At 40.0% G+C, this 22,052-nt stretch overlaps 1 protein-coding gene across 1 annotated transcript in view; it reads right to left on the bottom strand.

The window, feature by feature from the left end:
* foxn3 (forkhead box N3) overlaps positions 1-22,052 on the bottom strand; it is a 172,576-nt gene that overhangs the window by 111,558 nt on the left and 38,966 nt on the right. Inside the window, exon 2 of the mRNA XM_063007057.1 lies at positions 5,483-6,045. Within this exon, the coding sequence (XP_062863127.1) occupies positions 5,483-6,031 (549 nt within the window). The 5' untranslated portion in view covers positions 6,032-6,045. The remainder of the gene's footprint in view (positions 1-5,482; positions 6,046-22,052) is intronic.

Here is a 22,052-nt window from a genome sequence, read left to right as displayed (position 1 = left end):
TCTGGAGGTGAATGAGCTGTGGGCGGGTCTGGACGCTGAGCTTCCGCAAGATGATTGGAGGATCAGTCAAAAGGCTGAATCCCGTTTTGATTGACAGCTATCACTGAGAGCTTCCGTCCCATCGCGGATTTTGCGAGTGAAGTCAGAAGACAAACTGCAACCCATTTCAGGCCATTTTCTTGAAAAGGAACAGAGGGTAGAATTTATATATAAATAAATTGACAAATTTTATGATGTAAACCGACAATGAGCTTCCCCTCTTTGAAAGACCAGCAGCCGCCACTGATATATATATATATATATATATATATTACCTAGAGCTTGAAAAGTTCATTTGCATGGTCAGGATACCATACTATCCAGTGTAGAGGTAAAGAATCTGGAGCTTTACAAGAAACATTGGGTAAAACAATATAATCTGACTTCTCTGGGCTCAAAGGCATCTAGGATGGACCATCACACAGTGGAAACGTATATTGTGGTCAGATGAATCAGCATTCCAGGTCTTTTTTTTTTTTGAAAAATGGACGCCAAGTGCTCCAGATCAAAGACTAACAGACCATCAAGACTGTTATCAGCAACAAGTCAGGGACTGTCATGGTATGGGACTGTGTCAGTGCCCTTGGCAAAGGTCATTTACACTTCTGTGATGGCAGCATTAATGCAGAAAAGTACATTGAGATCTTAGAGCAACATGTGCTGCCTTCAAGACGTCGTCTTTTCCAGGGACGTCCATTCATTTTTCAACAAACAATTTAAAACTACATGCTGCACACATTACAAAGGCATGGCTGCGGAAGAAGAGGGTACGGGTACTGGAGTGGCCTGCCTGCAGTCCTGACCTGTCCCCAATAGAGGAAAGGCCTGAAATGCAGGAATCTATGTTTATTAACAAATAAAATGAAGCTGACCAGACAAAACATGAAATATCTAAGGTTCATCCTGTCTGTAATGAAATAAATATCTTTTTTGTAATAAATATATTTTTTACATTTTCCATACTGTCCCAACTTTTTCTGGTTTGTGGTTGTGTATATTATTATATCCTATAATTCTGTGCTGTTGACTCCAGGCTGATTGTGAGGGAATGTGAAATAATGCTTGAGGAAATAATAGGATGTCATAAGCGCTTGTTTCAAGTAAAGGGCCTCTGTGGAAGTGATAAATGAAGGGTGTGTGTGTGTGTGTGTGTGTGTTGCCAGATAACAGTGAGGGGTTAACAGGGTTACACAGATCAAGCCTGATGTGATATTTTGGGTGAGGGGCAGAGGCTTCTAGCCCACCCTACTGCCTAAACATGACTGCTCTATTACCACCAGATTAACACCACACACACGCACACACACGCACACACACACACACACACACTTACACACACACACACACACACACACAGATGCATGTATGAAGACACACAGACATGAAAGCAAAACACTTACACAGCACACAGTCACACTCTCACATGCACACACAAATATTCACACCCCACTGGAACACACACATACTCCCCAAAACATACATGTCTACACACACAATTACACACATACTTACACACACACACACACACACACACAATTACACACACAATTACACACATACTCACACACATAATTACACACATACTTACACACACACACACACAATTACACAAAAACTTACACACACAATTACACACATACTCACACATAAACTCCCCAAAACATACATGTCCACACACACACACACACACACACACACAATTACACACATACTCACACACATAATTACACACATACTTACACACACACAATTACACACCTACTTACACACACATACAAGTACACACATACTCCCCCAAACATGCATGTCTACACACATAATTACACACATATTCATACACAAAGTAACACACATACTCCCCAAACATGCATGTCTACATACACAATTACACACACACACACACAATTACACACACAGACACACACATACTTCCCTAAACATGCATGTCTACACACACACACACAATTACTCCCCCACACATGCATGTCTACACACACACACACACAATTACTCCCCCACACATGCATGTCTACACACACAATTACTCCCCAACACATGCATGTCTACACACACATACACAATTACTCCCCCACACATGCATGTCTACACACACACACAATTACTCCCCCACGCATGCATGTCTACACACACACACACAATTTCTCCCCCACACATGCATGTCTACACACACACACACACACACACAATTACTCCCCCACACATGCATGTCTACACACACAATTACTCCCCCACACATGCATGTCTACACACACATACACAATTACTCCCCCACGCATGCATGTCTACACACACACACAATTACTCCCCCACACATGCATGTCTACACACACAATTACTCCCCGACACATGCATGTCTACACACACACACAATTACTCCCCCACGCATGCATGTCTACACACACACACAATTACTCCCCCACACATGCATGTCTACACACACAATTTCTCCCCCACACATGCATGTCTACACACACATACACAATTACTCCCCCACACATGCATGTCTACACACACAATTACTCCCCCACACATGCATGTCTACACACACAATTACTCCCCCACGCATGCATGTCTACACACACATACACAATTACTCCCCCACGCATGCATGTCTACACACACACACAATTACTCCCCCACACATGCATGTCTACACACACAATTACTCCCCCACACATGCATGTCTACACACACAATTACTCCCCACACACGTATGTCTACACACACACACAATTACTCTCCCACACATGCATGTCTACACACACAATTACTCCCCCACACATGCATGTCGACACACACACAATTTCTCCCCCACACATGCATGTCTACACACACAATTACTCCCCCACACATGCATGTCTACACACACAATTACTCCCCCACACATGCATGTCTACACACACAATTACTGCCCACACACGTATGTCTACACACACACACAATTACTCTCCCACACATGCATGTCTACACACACAATTACTCCCCCACACATGCATGTCGACACACACACAATTTCTCCCCCACACATGCATGTCTACACACACAATTTCTCCCCCACACATGCATGTCTACACACACAATTTCTCCCCCACACATGCATGTCTACACACACAATTACTCCCCCACACATGCATGTCTACACACACATACACAATTACTCCCCCACGCATGCATGTCTACACACACACACACACACACACAATTACTCCCCCAGAAAACTTGCACAAACACAATATTACACACATACAGTACATACACAATTACACACATGTTTGTGTCTACATACACAGACACAGAGACACACACACCTACACACACACCTTCACACACAGCAGTTTCTCTGTTGCTACAGCAACATCTTACTCTCTGTGTCAACTGTAAAGCTGTTTCTATGGAGACCTATACACAAAAAAAATCATTGCACCACAGCCGCAGACCAGATGGCAGTGTGAGAGTCACACGGAACGGCTTTACTGTTCTGACTGGCAAGCAGATACAAGTCATCAACATACACTTACACACACACTTAAAGGCATACATACTTACTAAGTTGATATTGGCTAAATTGCTCAATGAACCTAATGAGTCCTAATTAATGTATTTTATCTTCTCTAAGAGCTTCATCAGAAATAAGATCTGATCAACAAGCACTGACAGACTTAAAATAATAACTAAGAATATGACTAAAGTTATTAAATTAAAATTTGGCCAAAAATGGAATTACATATCATTTTAAAGAAACACAATTTCTGTTAGCAACGTTAGCTCCAGCGTTCCAGTGCAATACCAACCTTGCTTTCACAGAGGCAGTGACACAATGTGAGAAAACATCAGTGGAAAGTGTCAAATTCAGTCTCAGTCACACCAGAAACTTGTTATCTGCAACGTTAAATGGACTGAAAAAAGGAGGTTTTACGAGAAATGGTTTGCTCTAGTGGTTTAGATAGCAATTTAGCTATAAAATAGCATTGTAGCTAAACCAAACTTGAAATGTAGGAATTTTAGCAGCTTTATATTTTATTTTATAAGAATTTAATATAATGTTTTAAACACTTTAGTTACTCGTTACACAAGATTCATCAGTTCAAGTTTTTAATGTCAAACACAGTCATGGACAATTTTGTATCTCTAATTCACCTCACTTGCACGTCTTTGGACTGTTGGAGGAAACTGGAGCTCCCGGAGGAAACCCACACAGACACGGAGAGAACATGCAAACTCCACACAGAAAGGACCCGGACCGCTCCATTTGGGGATCAAACCCAGGACCTTCTGGCTGTAAGGTGACAGTGCTACCCACCGAGACACTGTGCCACCCCATATGCTTTGTAAATAAAGAACTGTAAATGAGCCATTAGATTGCCTAAAGACTCAAACAGTGTCAGGTTGTTCTGGAGAAACACTATTCAACGGATGGTCAAGAGTCAGGATCGACATTTGTTTGTTTGTTTATTAGAATTTTAACGTCATGTTTACACATGGTTACATTTATGACAGGACAGGTGACTCATTACACAGTCATGGACAATTTTGTATCTCCAATTCACCTCACTTGCATGTCTTTGGACTGTGGGAGGAAACCGGAGCTCCCGGAGAAAACCCACACAGACACGGAGAGAACATGCAAACTCCACACAGAAAGGACCTGCATCGCTCCAACTGTGATTTGAACCCAGGACCTTCTTGCTGTGAGGCGACAGCGCTACTCACCGAGCCACTCTGCCACCCTGGCAGCTTCATAAATAAAATCAAACATTCAAAAATGTATTTGGAGTGACAAAATTAATGTAATACATTTTTTACAAACACACCAGCCAAGGTTGCACTTAAAAAGGTCAAAGAAAATGAGTCAAAGCAAATTAATTCACTTTATACAGTATATTAACATTTATTTATTTTATCAGGTGGCACAGTGGCTTAGTGGGCAGCACTGTCGCCTCACTGCAAGAAGGTCCTGGATTCGATCCCCAGGTGGAGTGGTCAGGTCCTTTCTGTGTGGAGTTTTCTGTGAGGGTTTCCTCCCACAATCCAAAGACGTGAGGTGAACTGAAGATGCAGGTGAGGTGAACTAAAGATACAAAATTGTCCATGACTGTGTTTGAAATTAAAGACTTAAACTGATGAATCTTGTGTAACAAGTAACTACCGTTTCTGTCATGAATGTAACCAAAGTGTAAAACATGACATTAAAATCCTAATAAATAAATAAATATTTATTTTATCTGACTCATCTGACACTTTAATGTATTTTCCTCTATTCAACTGTTTGTACCATTTTCAAATTGACCACACCTCAGTAAAAAGTCTTTAGGAGATAGGAGATAGGACTAGACTTTGGAAGTCCCAGAATTCAGTATTTCTGTACCTCCCACACCGTTGTAAAAAATAATGTGCTGAGTCTAAGTACTGAAAGCTTTCTTACCTGACTCCTGTCTTTGTCCACTTTTTTAAAACACTTATTGAGCGAGAGGTTGTGCCTGACTGAGTTCTTCCACCCGGTGGGTGCGTTGGCAAAATATGGGAAGTGCTCGAGGATCCAGTTGTAAATGTCCTTGACTGGAAGCCTCTTGTTGGGCGCGTCCTCGATAGCCATAAAGATGAGGCAGCTGAAGGAGTAGGGTGGCTTGCAGTTAGGGTTGTGCTTGGCGTCGTAGGCAAGGTCGGACGTGGCGGGCGAGGGCGGCGGGTCGTCGTCGTGCTCCTGCACCGGGCTCACGCTCCTCAGCACGGGGTCACCGAAGCTGGTCAGCAAGTTCTTGCTTTCATGCAGCCAGTTAAGGTTTGTCAGCTCTTCATCCTCGCCACCCACTTTCTCCAGTTTGATGGCTGGCACGGGCAGCGCCAATTCCAGCTCCTCTGCCTCACAGAGTGCCCGCGTGATTGAGCCCACTTGGTACAGCTGACTTAGGCCACTTGCCACGCTCACCCCGGAAGCTTCCGGCTTCTTGCTGGGAGGCATGACTGGACCCATTTAGACCAAGGCTCCTGTAGAAGAGACAAAATAAAAATAAAATGCTTTAGAACTTTGGTCGGCTAAATTTTATCTAACACAGCTAATGGTATGTAGTCATGCATGATGTACAATATATCACAATATCAGAGTTTATTTACCTAAATGCTTTAATTAACAAAAAAAACCCATAATTTTGCATAATTAAGCAGGTTTTAATTTAAAAGTCCTGGCCAAATTGCTGGTCCCTGCTGCTAAAAACCTCCATAACATGATGCTACCACCACCATATTTTACAGTAAAGATGGTGTTATTGATCTCATTTGGTTTACACCACAGATGCCTCCGATAATTTCAGTCAAAAAGTTTCACACTAGTTTTATTAGTGTCATTAGACCACAAGTCTTACTGCTCCTTTGATTTCTAATAAATGTTTCATGTTTTTTTCATAGGGGTTTTTCATAAGACCTTTTTAAAAAGGTCTTTTAAGTTTGGCACATTGGATATGATTCATCTATGAACATCACTTTCAACCACATCAGGGCTGCTTTGCTGGAGTTTCCTAGGAGATCATCCTAGAACTAGATCTGTGCTGGCCTGTAATGAAGTACCTGACTTCTTTAAGATGCTTTTGAACTGAAAACACTGATCTCCATGTTTCCCACTGACTTTTACCAAATTTGAGCTGAAAAGGTAATAGGTTAAGAATTTTAAGAATTCAATGCTTTAACTAACAGGAACTGAAAACGACATACTTCACACGGAAACATGTAAAGTACTCTAATGTGCTGCAAGTTTGGTGTCTGAAAATGACAATAAAAACATATGTGACAGCATCACAAACTCATGTATTAACACTCACACCACTAAATGCACCCACCCTTCCTCTTTCAGTGTTACTTTCAGTGTACAGTGCATACTGAAACATGACAGGATGTAATATTTTATAATAACACGTCTTCAATACTGTGTTAAATATTCCAGTTATTGTCCATCCACACTTTGACCAGCTTGCAGATTTAAATTCATTATAAAAACATGTTATTTAAAGAACAAGTCCAACCAACCATTTTAATAGACTTTCACTGTGCACAGAATTTAACAGAATGTCCAGCATTTTAACTTGTTACACCATCTGGTCCTTTTATGAAAGTATAACAGTAACAAAAAATAAATGTTTTTACTATTGGTTTTAAACCCAGGACACAAGCCAGACCAAAACCAATAAAACCCAGGACACAAACTAGACCCATACCAACCAGGCCCAAGACACAAACTAGACCCATACCATCCAGGCCCAAGACACAAACTAGACCCATACCAACCAGGCCCAAGACACAAACCAGACCAAAACCAATAAAACCCAGGACACAAGCCAGACCAAAACCAACCAAGCTCAAGACACAAACTACTCCCTTACCAACAAAGCCCAACACAAAAAAACAGACCCATGCCAATCAAACCCAAACCCGATCAAGCACAAACTAGAACAATACTAAACAATCCTAACACAAAAACTAGAACCATACCAACCAAACCCAAAGCACAAACTAGAACAATAACTAGAACCATACCAACCAAGCTTTACACAAACTAGACTCATAACAACCAAGCCAGAACCACAAACCAGACCTTTACCACTAAAAACCCAAGACTTTTAATGGTCAAAACCAAAACAAGGCCAAGACTAAAAAGTGAGAAATAAGCATCAACTGTGCTAAAAGTGTTACCTAGTAGTATAAAGTGTATTTTATGAAATCATATAATGAAATTAAGTCATATAATATGTCATATAGTCATATAATAATAACTTTTTAATAAAAAAATATGCCTGGATCATTAATTAAACATCTATTTTTCTAAACAAATTTCTAACTGTTACTTCCATGTAGAATTGGTAGCATGCTGGAGACCCAGTACAACAGCAGTCCGAAAGTGCGTTTCAAAAACAGTTGTCACAGCAAGTTACAATAGTTCTATAAAACAAATATTTATTTATACAATAATTATGGTGACCCCACAAAACTCAATAATTTGGACTTACGAAAGCAAAAGAAAGAAGTCCAGGATCAGGGCACATTAATCCTAAGTAAGACTAGTTTTAAATAAGCTAACAGACAGAAATACACACACACACACACACACAAGAAAGTGAGTCACAATGGCTAGTCGTGCTGGAGAGATTTATAGATCAATCATAAAGAAGTTAAGCATGACTGAAATTCCAGTGTGATGATGTTATGTGGAGGCAGCAAGAATCTGAGCTCACTGCCTTCTCAGCAACACAAAAGCCAGTAACAGAACCAGTTTACTTACACATCTTAGGAATGAGGAGCACCCAGACATGCCCACAAAGATCATTTTTACTGGTACATACACTGACTGTGGATCTAATGTGTGAAACACGGTACAATCAATCAGCAGTGTTTCCAGATTCTGCTTTTTACACCAGTCGTAATGATGACTTTTACAGCCCTAAGTGTTGCTTTTCACACATACAGTATAAACATATATTCTTATAAACCATACACAGTTCAGCACTGATTCCCCTCAGATAAAGCACTTTATTCTCTCTCAATTCTTAAAAGCCTCCGCTAAAACATTTTTATAACAATTCTTTCACTGTTATTATCTAAATTAACCTTTCAATTTATATCTACAGCGGTACCTCGTAACTCAACGTCCCCTAAACTCAAAATCTTTGAAACTCAATTTTTTTTATTAATTTTTAACTGTATTTTATCGTTTTTCTTGTGTATAAGTGTCAAAAACAACCCCATTATTTTACATGCAGTTCCACGGGACCATCAAACGCATTAACAGGCTTCCAATACATCCTTATGGGAAAGAATACCTTAAACTCAACGCCTTTTAAACTCAGTGCCACTCCAAGAACCAACTGACGTTGAGTTTCAAGGTACCACTGTATTTACATTTTACATTCATGGCATTTATTGGACGCTTTTATTCAAAGCATTTTACAACAGTGACCAAGTACAATCCAAGCAGCTGAGGGTCAAGGGCATGACTTAAGCGCCCAACACTGACAATGTGGCAGTTGTGTAGCTTAAACCAGCAACCTTCCAATTATTAATGAGCTACAACAGCTGGCTTTGTGTTTTGCATTTCTGTGTTTTACCATTGATTTATCCTGGTTAGGTTTGTGGTGGGTCTAATTTCCCAGGAATCACTGGGAGCAACACAGTAAGACACCCCAGACAGGACACAATCCATTAAGAGGCCTTAGCCACCCCCCTCCCCAGACATAGCCAATCATGTCTGTAACACAACCAGCTGATAGCACTGCTGTGGATTTGAACCCTGGGACCCAGCGGTAGTGGGCTAGTGTAAGTTTTGTGTCCAAATGACATACAGTATTTATAGTTCATGAAAACAGTCAGAGGTTCTTATGTCTCTATTAAGCCTGAGGGGGAGGGGGGGGAGTGGTAAAAACACAGTAGTAATGGGTGAAAGTGCAACTTTTACAACACATTCAAAACACTTAATGTTAAAAAAAACAAAAGCTTAAAGTGGTTTCAGTGTCGGTTTTAGTTTTTCAGTTTCAAGGGTGTAGACATAAATTGAACATTGCGAGGTTCCAAAGCTAGTGAATGGAATATGTTTATTTATCATTTTTAGTGTAGGGAGGGGGGGGTAACCCCCTCAATAAATATTGTGATTTTGGCTTTGCTCTGATTTGCAGGACAGCTAAGAACCTCCTACTGTTGTTATTAATAATGGAAAATAGAAGCTCCAGGCTTTCCACCGATATTTTTAGTTGCTCCTGAGACTTCTAAGTTGAGCAAAACTTCTCTCTGAACTTGTGTTCGCTTGTATTTATTGTTTACACAGTTACGTCCACTTCATTACTCATATTTATTACTTACACACTAGCCCACTTTATTACTTCACATTAAGTCACATTAAATATATTAGATAATCGAAGTAATGAACGCTTCTAGATTACTGAAGCGGTTTGTACGTTTGCACTCTTTGGATAACAATATCTGCCAAATGACTAAATGAGACATATTTACAAGCTCAATCAGCGCTGAAATACGTCCAAGGCAAATCCCCATGTAACTCCAGAAGATTTTTATCATCAGTACCATCACAGCGATCCATTTCTTTCTGACATGGCCGAGTCCACCGGGCCACTAGCAATGGGAGTTCAATCAAATCCAAAATCACACGATAAGAATACAACAGCAGAAAGAGTCCGTGACCTTCTAAATCCTCTGTGACTGGGTGACAGTGATCAATCTGAGCTATGTGCAGCCGCCTTGTAAACACATGCTGTTTTTTTATCTCTTCTCTAACTGTCTATTTTACTTTTCCTCCTCGCCTTTCACTTTCTTTTTCAGCTCTGCATGTTTATGTAGGTTGGTTCACAACTATCTACAGGTTTACAATAGGAGACAAAGTACTCACAGGAAACACTGAGATAAGCTAACAATAAAAATCTATTGCGACTTAAGCAAGCTTTATTCACAGAATCCAGACCTGGCTTTTCTATTGTAATGAAAGTGATCGAGCACGCCGCTAAGCAAAGAATAAACCAGAAAACAAAGGCTTGGCTTGATTGTAGAAAACTGCTCAAAGAAGTTTTCAATTCATGCCTGCACATTGGCAATCTAGAATCAAAACACACTTTATTCAGACGGTGAGCTCTGTACCGTCAGACTGAGGTGCAACACGTAACTGGAATCGTTTAGGATAAATCAATGCTTTGCATCTTTCCAGTGAGGAGAACTGGTGTAGCGTCGCCTCCGGTGGGGAGTTACAGTCTCGCGAGTCTCCGCACTGAGCGTTATATTACAACTGACAGGAAAGTAATTTAATTGTGCCGTTGCTATGACAACGCCGGGCTCTGTTTGTGCCTAATTTACCACCAACTGCATTCCGAAAGACTCGGAGAATTGTTCTTGACTAAATTTCCTACTTCAAAGCAAACCGCTGATGACACTTTGTATTTGTCATTTAACACTTGCAATAACAATAACATTTGTTGCTAACAGTTTGCGCTAACCCTAAATTATAACTCTGGCATGACCATGCCACAACCATGTCACAATCGTGTCATAATGTTATGGCAGCTGTCATGTTGTCATGTGTTGCAATGATTAGGGATGACAAACATCTCCGAAATGTTTGATAAAACAAATCACTCATCCTCAGTGAACACTTTATCATGATCAGGATTGCAGTGGGTCCAAAAAACTATCTTCGGAACATAGGGTGCAAGGCGGGAAGACTTGAGATGGACACCAGTCCTTTTTAAGGGATCATATTAATTTATTCAGTCACACTAACTTAAAGTTAGGGACAATTTGAAGATGCAAATCCATCTGAGTGAGTGAGGTAGTTCCAGCCCTGAAGTTACATAATACAGCCTATAACAGCTACAAACTGTAATATAATTATAGTTAGTAATATAGTACTATATTATAGTATTATAGTTATATAATAATTAGGACAGTGGTAACCTAGTGGGTAGAGCTTTGGACTACAGCGACTGACCCTGCGCTCTGACCCCCGCTTCCAAACAAGCTGAGATATGCGAAGCAAGAATTTTGTTTAATTGTACTGTACATCTGTATATGTATATACACCGACCAGGCATAACATTATGACCACCTTCCTAACATTGTGTTTGTCCCCTTTTTGCAGCCCCACACACAACAAACTGTGATGCTCTGTGTATTCTGACACCTTTCTATCAGAACCAGCATTAACTTCTTCAGCAATTTGAGCTACAGTAGCTCGTCTGTTGGATCGGACCACACAAGCCAGCCTTCGCTCCCCACATGCATCAGTGAGCCTTGGCTGCCCATGACCCTGTCGCCGGTTTACGACTGTTCCTTCCCTGGACCACTTTTGATAGATACTGACCACTGCAGACTGGGAACACCCCACAAGAGCTGCAGTTTTGGAGATGTTCTGACCCAGTCGTCTAGCCATCACAGTTTGGCCCTTGTCAAACTCGCTCAAATCCTCACGCTTCTCCATTTTTCCTGCTTTGAGGATTAAATGTTCACTTGCTACCTAATATATCCCACCCACTAACAGGTGTCGTGATGAAGAGATAATCAGTGTTCAGTTCACCTGTCAGTGGTCATAATGGTATGCCTGGTCGGTGTCTGCTGAGTAAAGGCGTTCTAATCATTTTATTCTATAATGGGATGTAAAATGTGACACCTCAAGACCTTATGCAACATCTGCTGTGGCATGTAACAAGTTATATCACAGCAAACATGGGTCCTGGGATTAATCCTTGCCCCTAGTTAGTCTTTAAGTAGTTTTGCATGTTCTCATTTTGTCCCCACAGGTTTTCTTCTGGTGTTTCCAGTTTCCGTCCACATCACAAAATCATGCTTTAAGTGACCTTACCAGAAGAAAAATCAGTGTGAAAATAAGTAAAGGAATCCCATCCATCTTATGATACAAGATTAAAGTGGTATCTGTGGTGGTGTTGGACAGTTCCGCTACTGTGCAGAATGGAATTGTGAGTGGACGCTGTTGACTGGGTGGGTATTGATGTAGGTGAATCACAAGAAATCCACCCCTGTCATTATATGAGAACTAGACTGTCTGAAGTCAGTTTCAGAGGAGAAGAGGATGGCAGATTGCTAGCCATTATCAAGATTTTTTTATCCTCACTATAATAGTCTGGAAAATGCTACAAATCCTTTAGAAACACACCATCAAAGACCAGGTGCACAAAAATTCATCAGAAATTCCAGGAGACTGTTCAGCAGCACCCTGACAGAAATAAAATTAACTTGTTACTTATCAGACAGATTAAAAATCCAATAAATACACAATTACAACGACTACAATACTCTTCTGATTACCAGTCAACTATTTCTTAATGCTGATTATTTTTATTTGATTATTGTGTTAAATTACTGCTGCTGCATTTTATCTTATGAGTCTCATTTACGCCATATAGCCACAAGTATGTGGACACCTGACCAAGTGCCTGTTGGACATCCCATTCCAACAGGCACTTGCCAAGACTATGAGATTGGTCCTCTTTTGCAGCTATAAAAGCCTTCGTTCTTGTATGTGAGAGTTTTTGCCCACAGACAAAAGGGCATCAATGAGGTAATGCAATGATGTTGGACTTGAAACTGATGTTCATTTTGATCCCAAAGGTGCCCACTGGGGTTGAGGACAGGGCTCTGAGCAAGCCATTGGAGTTTCTGTTAATCAGACTCATCTAATCATGTCTTTATACTTGAATTGTGCACAAAGGCACAGTGCGGACAAAAGTTATGTAATAAGTAATGACACCTATGAAGACAGTGTTACTGTGTGCCTTGCGCCCATTGAAAAGCTGGGATAGGCTCCAGCACCCCCCCCCCCCCACCCGTGACCCTAATTGGATAAGTGGTTAAGAAAGTGAGTGAGTGTGCACCTGTATATGTATATGTGACAAGTAAAGGCTTTCTATTTATTCTATTCATCTAGTATTTTGTCAGAATTGTAAGTCACTTTGTATTAATGTCTGCTTGATGTCTTCTTAATGCCTTATAAAAGCATTTTAATGTCATAACTGTAAATATCACAACATGATTATCAGTCATCAGTAAATTAGAGTACATTAGTAGAGCTTTTATGAGGCTTTTTATTTGCCATAATGTAATTATGAACCTGCTTTATTTAATGTTAATATATAAAACTATCAACACAAAATAAATATTGCTCATGTCAAAAGAAATAGATCTCTGACTAAACAGTACAAGTGAATTGGTGAGCCAGTTTATGTGTAGGTGCAGTTGTCAACCAGATTAAGTGAACATACATTATAGAACGTTCAGGATAAAAAGAACCCAGAACCCAGAGAGAGAAAATTTATTCCACAGTGCGACCACAACTAATAACATGCTTATAAATACATTTCATGTTTGAAAAATCTGTTGCTGCAATAATGAAATCTCAAAGTTTTTAGTGGGACGGCACGATGGCTAGGTGGGTAGCACTGTCGCCTCACAGCAAGAAGGTCCTGGGTTCAATCCCCAGGTGGGGCGGTCCGGGTCCTTTCTACCGTTTCTGTCATTAATGTAACCAAAAGTGTAAAACATGACGTTAAAATACTAATAAATAAAATGAGTAGAGTAGTGTAAGAATCCTGTCACATGACACTGCACAAATAATTTTTTTGTTTAAACGTGTTGTTAACTAAACAACTGATTTATCATGTCTAGTACTGGCAGTAGTTTTCACCATTAGCAGACCTATTAAATCACTAAAACATTTGTCAAACAAACTCTTTCACTCTTTGTGCTGCGTGTTCTTTAAATCAATTTCTCATTAGCAGAGGAAAGAAAATTTAGACTTCAAAAGTAAAAGATATATTTTGTACCAATTGGGCAGGTTCCCAGATGAGGGATTTTGTGTGACAAATGGTTTTGCCAGAATTTTCTATCATCCTGTTGATTTTACTAATTAATTCTACCTGCTGGCTCGCACTAATTGCCAAATGAGGGAGTTGGAACAAAATCCTGGAAAGGATCTGAACCTGGACTGTGTAACTCTGCCCATCAGGACATTAATTAAACAATTTATTTGTTTATATTAAAATTACTTGTAAAAAAAAAATCCCTATTTATCTATCATGAAGGTCCTGGGTTTGGGTTTCCTCCGGGTGCTCCGGTTTCCTCCCATAGTCCAAAGACATGCAATGAGGTGAATTGGAGATACTAAATTGTCCATGACTGTGTTTGATATAATACGAATCCTTTATTGTCATTGCACATTGTACTTGTACACTTGCACAACGAAATTGGAATTGGAATACAACCCCCCCCCCTTCTCAGTGCAAGAAAAAACAGCAAACAATAAAAGTACTATACACAAATATATATATAAAAATATAAAACAGTACTTAAACAAAACAGAAGCAGTAATCTTGTGAAATGTTAAAATCTTGTGTAATGAGTAACTACCCGTCCTGTCATGAATGTAACCAAAGTGTAAAACATGACGTCAAAATCCTAATAAACAAACGAACCAACAAACCAGTCTTGGGGTCAGTGTTTGGTTCCTTCAAAGAGCCGTATTGTGTATGGAGAGCCACGCTAAGCTCCATGTGACAACTCTTCCCCACTTGTGTAGGAATTTGGATCAGTCCCGAAGATCACTTATCACAACGGCAATGAGAAGACACCCTGCCCGACCTGCCACTGTCCTCTACCCACTAGGCTACCACTGTTGGTAAAGTCAAAAATTGATCTTGAGGGTGTAAACCAATGTCTTGTCTTGTATGAACTTACAGTCTGGTGGTGGTGTAATGGTGTGGGTTGTGTGTTCTTTTCACACATTGTACACCCAAATACCAATCTAGCACTGATTAAATGCCACAGTCTGAGAGTTGTTGCTGAACGAGTGCAATTCTTTATGACAATTTACCCACCTTACACAGTACTGTGAAAAAGTATTTACCCCTCACTCGATTTCTTTTATTTTTGCTACTTTTTGTAAATTAAATATAAATGTTTTAGAACTTGCACTTATTAAAAAAAAGTGCAAGATAAAGTTAACACAAGAAAACACAAAATGCAGCTTTTAAGTGATTATTCAATTTACTGAAAATAAAGATTCATTCAAACTGTATATTAACCATGTGAAATGGCTCCTTTAAACCTGTTAATAGGTTCTGCCACCCTTGGAAGTAACAACTGCAAACGAGTGTGATAACTCGAGTCTTTTACATCACAATGGAGAAATTTTGGCCCAAAATTGTTTAATTCAACTGCATTGGGAGGTTTTCCAAAATGAACTGCCTGTTTAAGCATCTCAATAGGATGCAAGTCAGAATTTTGACTCGGCCACATACTTATTGATAGTGTAGGCAGATGAATGTAATTTAAATAGAGCTAGCAGTTTATAGGTAATTAAAGGTTAGTACGATCTAACAGGTAGGTGACCTTTAGACTCTTTAATCTATTTTTATACACTGATCAGCCATGACATTAAGAGCACCTCCTTATTTCTACACTCACTGTCCATTTTATCAGCTCCACTTACCATATAGAAGCACTTTGTAGTTCTACAATTACTGTTAGACACTCCTACTTAGTTGGTCCACCTTGTAGATGTGAAGTCAGAGACGATCGCTCATCTATTGCTGCTGTTTGAGTTGGTCATCTTCTAGACCTTCATCAGTGGTCACAGGAGGCTGCCCACGGGGCGCTGTTGGCTGAATGTTTTTGGTTGGTGGACTATTCTCAGTCCAGCAGTGACAGAGAGGTGTTTAAAAACTCCATCAGTGCTGCTGTGTCTGATCCACTCATACCAGCACAACACACACTAACACACCACCACCATGTCAGTGTCACTGCAGTACTGAGAATCATCCACCACTGGGAAAGTCCTGACCATTGAAGAACAGCATGAAAGGGGGATAACAAAGCATGCAGAGAAACAGATGGACTACAGTCAGTAATTGTAGAACTACAAAGTGCTTCTATGTGGTAAGTGAAGCTGATAAAATGGACAGTGAGTGTAGAAACAAGGAGGTGGTTTTAATGTTATGGCTAATTGGTGTATGTAGATCATTGTGTTAAAGGAACTAACAGCAAATAATTGATAGTTTTATGTTTATATACATTTGAATCCACATCTCAAAAAACCTAAAGGTGTGGCGAGGGTCATATCTTAAATCACAAAGAACCCAATAACCATTAAACCGTAACAAGCCTTGAGGCCAACCTTCAAAAACTGAGTTGAAAAAGTGAATCTGTCCACTTGCACTAAAAGCACCGACACCACAGAGTCTTTCTGCAGAGAAAAGCCGAGAACAAGAGAAAGCACCCACACATCACTGCACAAACAGGACTGCTGTGAAAGAGCCTGTATATAAACTGTCGACAACAAACTTTATTTATGGCCGCTGCGCTTCCTCTGTTAATGCCACAAAAAAGTGCTTACCAACAGCCTGTAGATGGCAATGAAAAGGCTCTGGGCCGGCCAGAACGCAGGCGCGCTCTGGATTTGAGAGTGGGTAATTAAGCATGACGTTCTGTTAGCAGCCCAAACACCATCTGCCTCCCTAAAACATTTGTTTGTGCTGAAGTCTGAGGTCTGTGTGAGGGAGGCTGATTATCAAGATATTAATTAGCACACTTCTGGAGTATTGTGAAGTAAATCTACCACGTTACAGAGGGCTGTTCGACTGTTGTTTGTGCTTTTTGAGATAAAGCGGTGCTGTGTGCTTTTAATATTGTGCCTTTATCCGCATATAAAAATATCTGGACAACACAGCGTTATCTTTAAACTGCACGTATACACTTTATACTTAAGTAAAAGTCAGCAGTTTAAGTATCTACCATGCTATTTCTGCCAAATCAAAACTAAAGTGTTTATTCACAAGCAAGATATTTAGAGAAACAAGGTGGAAGTTCTTCACATGCTGATCTCTTTCTTGCTGTGACATTTACTGAATCCATTGATTTTCTTTTTTTGTCTGTCCAAAACAGCTATGAGTGTAAATAGCACAGAGTGAGTTCTCTGGGCTTCTTTTTATGGCACATAAAAAAAAAACCGGATCCAAACGGAACGTGAGGTTCTAGTTTATAATGATAATACAACAGCATTATGGTTTAGGTGAGCAATTTACATTTACATTTAACATTTTTGACATTTAGCAGATGCTTTTATCCAAAGCGACTTACATTACAAATACAATATACAGTCTGAGCAATTGAGAGTTAAGGGTCTTGCTCAGGAGCCCAACAGCAGCAACCTGGCAATGGTGGGGTTTGAACCAGTGACCTTTTTTCATTACTAGTCCAGTACCTTAACCACTAGGCTACAGCTTGCCCTAATATTACCAAGCAATAATACCTAGGGATTTACAATACAAATGACACCTAAAAACATTATTTATTGTTAAACAGTAAAGAACAGGAGGGTGGGAATGAAGTCTTGCTAGGACTGAAAGTAGAGTTTTAAATAGCAATGGTGGCTGTGTCCCAAATCAAATCACATACTACAGTACTAAGTTGTATGTCGAATTGGTGCATTACACACAGTATAGTATAGATACACAATGTGTAGCACACAGATTGCAGTGCATGTTCACCTGTCATGGATGTAGCTTGCATGGCTGAAAGTCTCGCATGTGAAGAGAACAATGTGGTAAAAATGAAAACAATGTGTATTAAGGCATAACCAGTTCAGGTAAAGCACATTATGTTTTTGAAATTGTTTGGTTACTTTTTTTTTTAAAACATGAGTAATCCTGTTAACCACTATGTTCACTTTGGAAGCTTAGTGGTTAAGGTATTAGATTAGTATTCAGAAGGTTGCTTGTTAAAGCCACACCACCACCAAGCTGCCACAGTTGGGCACTTGAGCAAGGTCCTTAACCACCATGTCACCCACTGTTTTTATTATTATTTTTTATTTTACATCTTATTCTATTAATCTTTTTTCACTAACAAGTCTGATCGTGGTTACGTGGGGTCCAGAGCCTATCAAAAATACTGAGCATAAAGCAATAATACACAATAAACAGGACACCAACCGATCACAAGCCATCACAGATCTTATTGAATTACTCACTCACACATGAGGGCAATTTAGAGAGTCACTTCAAACTCCACACAGACAGTAAATAAAAGTGAGGTGTCCAGGACCATAATCTGTGCAGAGGAGAAACTAAATGCTGAGCCACCATGTTGCCACAGATTAGTTTTTCTTGTGCTTCTCAGAATTATTTGGTTTTTTTTGCTGTACACTATGTTCAACCTGTGTAGTCCTTCCCCTGATTAGGACTTGTGTAGTCCTTCCCCTGATTAGGACCTGTCTGTGATCTAAGAGACCAGAGGCCATGCCAGAAACCTTTGATACTGGACTACTAGCCAACTGAACAAACATTATCAAGTGCCAAAATTGTTTGTACACTGTGAATTTTTACATTTAATTACAAGAGACTTTTAGTTTAGTGAGCATATCTTTAAATCATCCTTGACATCTTAATAACGCCATCCACGTGCCTGCCAAAGAAGTGTTTTGTCCATCAACAGGACATGCAGCCTATTTTTATCAGTTGCTACAAAGTCATCCACTACAAGGGAGCTGTGTTGTAATAATCAGAGTTAAGTCAAACAAGCTGTTTGTATTGGTGTTAAATCGTTTTCTGGAAACCAGACAGAAGAAAGTCACACAAACCAGGACACGCTTAATAAACACGTTCTTTATTTCTTCAGACTTCATTCGTCTGCAAGTGTAGAAGCTAATGATGTGTTCCTGTTTTTATTTTTTGGCGAAAACCAGAAAGAGCATGCGGCCATGAGGCTTTCAGCACCGAGCAGAGTTCAGAATAAACAAACAGAGGAATGCAGTGACGCAAACCACAACGCTGCACTGACAGGTCGGATAGGCTGCTCCTGTTTACTTTAACCCAGGATTGCTATCTCCTGACCATTCAAAACATCTTACTAAAGCATTAACAGAGAGAAAAGTGACCCAGAGAAGGTAAAATCTGTCTACCTGTACTGAGACGCATCTCATTAGCCTGTCTGCGAGTCAGTCCTTTCTTTTACTCAATCAGGAGATTATTTAGTACAAACACCACAGAAGCCGAGAACTCGTTCTTCTTTCAGAGAGCAGGAAGACTCAGGAGTCTACGTCAAACCTCTCAGCAAGCCTCGACTCATCCAGCCCGCGTTAACCTGTGAGAATTCAGGCAGTGGGAGTAACCAATGCAAAATCCTACCTCAATAGATGTCACATGTCACATGCCCCAGTAAACTAGTGTGATGAGTGCCGGCTATTTAGGAAACTGACAGTCTTCTACACGCTGCGGCCACTTGCAGCCAGCAAACAAAGCCGTGATGTCAGGCATTAACATGGGAAAAACAAACACAGGAAAGACGTGGCTTTTGGGATCCGTTTTGGGCTGATGATTGCCTGAGGCCTTCTCCCTCTCCATGCCACTGGCTTTTGTTGTGCAGCGTTAACTACACTTCCTACTGCTTCCTATGTGAACAGAATATATCAACAGGTTCAGGTGTGGCCTTTTTTTATTGTGCAAAATAAAAAAAAGTCTTTATTAATCAAAACTTAGGAAATTGGTTTAGCATGATTAAAAGGTCACACCAAACCCACTGCAAATACTTCTTAAAAAGTGTTTTATGGAAGTGTATCTACCAAAGAAATCATGTCCACAAAAACAATGCATGCACAACAACCTAAATTATTATATTATATTATATAGTATATTTGACAAACTTAACACAGCGGTTCACATCCTTGGGCTCAGGACCCCACATGATGCAGATGGGGTCACACACAGCAAATTACATGATTAATTTAGAGGTGTACAAAGTTCTTCAATGTAATTTAACATGACATCCTAATTCCTCATTAGAGATTATGATTACATACTGTTATACAACAGTTAGTTCCGACCTTACAATCTGATTGGTTGAGAAGCGTTCTAACCGTGCTGATATTTGTGATAACAGCACGGCCTTTTCACACCACAACTGTATTACTCCGCTGAAGCGTTGCCAGTAACGACAAGCTTTATGCACACAAACGTGCACGCAGGCGACACAGACTTTTTTCCCGATCGCGTTTTAAATCCGTTATCTGATACACAATCTAGCGCACTGTGTGGGGAACATAACCAATTGTCTAATTCACTATCTAGTGCACTATGTAGGGAACATTAGTCCGTGATCTGATACACAATCTAGTGCACTATGTAGGGAACATTAATGTGTTTGTAACGTGAACAGTTAGCTTAATAGCCCAGTTAGCAGCTCCTAAAAGTTCTGTTATCACCCATAATCCTTTGGTGTGTGCGAGAGGTTTTTTATTTCTTTTTTCCCTTCGGAGGTTCTTGCCTTTTTCTTCTTGTTGTTCTTACCTCCCTGAAATGAGTTTTTGCAACTTGGGATGTTTGCTTTGTAGTGTTAAAGTTTATATTCGTTGTGGAACTACTTTTTGTCGGAAGGTATTGTCAAAATTAAAGCATATTTATTATGAAATTCAGGGCTTCTTTGATTTATTTTCTTTCTTTATTTTGTATAAACTGTTGTATAAAAGCAATAGAACACTTGAGGTCGTGTGTTATCGCGAATAACATCACGCCTGTGATTTGGTCACAGCCGTGATGTTATTCGCGATAACACACGACCTCAAGTGTTCTATTGCTTAAATATACACCGATAAGCTTAAACATCAGGACCAAACCCCTCTGCTGATGGGCTGCTGGTAGTTACTCAGAGCTCACATGCTGGATGTAGCGGATACGGTCAGCAAAAACACCTTAGTTACCTTGAAATGTCCAAAACAGCAAGGAATGCTCACAGGCAATCATGGTGAGTACCCATTGACAATGGTCTGAGGATGGACAAGTCACAACCCGCCCTCAAGTTATTAATGACCAACAAAAAAGCTAATGAGGCTACAATTGCGGATCAATTGCGGAACAATGCTTTAAACCCTTCTGTGTGCATGTTAACTCCTGTCCACCACTGAAAGCACTTACAATGCACACACAAATCCTGTATAGTTCTAGATCACGTGGACTTACTGAAGAGACAGTACCAAGAAGTGCAATATGACTGTAGACTTCACAAAGTACAGAAGTTAAAAGACTTGCTGGTAACATCCTGGTACCTTTAGATGTCTTGTGGCGTCATTGTCCTGATGTTTTTTACAGCATATTAAGCATGTAGAGGGATTGTTTTGGATCATCGGTGTAAGTAGAGTTTGTTTAAGCTCCAAAATCACCTCATTTAACTCCAAATGAAGTTTACTGATTTAAAAGACAACTGGGTTGGACTTCTAGTAGTGTTCACATTCCTTTTATAAGATGCATTAAAGACAAACTCTAAGAAACCCTGCAAACTCGAAGAAATCCTCAAGTGCAAACATGCTGGACTCATCATGAAGTTAAATCACTTTAATGTGTTTGCAATTTACCTTGTAACTGTAAAATTCTTCCCAATCGACATTTCAAAATAAGAGTCCGTAAACAATGTTAGCACCACTTTTGACTCCCTACAGGGTATAATGTAAC

Source organism: Trichomycterus rosablanca, chromosome 13 (assembly GCF_030014385.1).
Source record: "Trichomycterus rosablanca isolate fTriRos1 chromosome 13, fTriRos1.hap1, whole genome shotgun sequence".
NCBI classification, from domain to species: Eukaryota; Metazoa; Chordata; class Actinopteri; order Siluriformes; family Trichomycteridae; genus Trichomycterus; species Trichomycterus rosablanca.
This window is presented reverse-complemented; position numbering and strand designations above follow the sequence as displayed.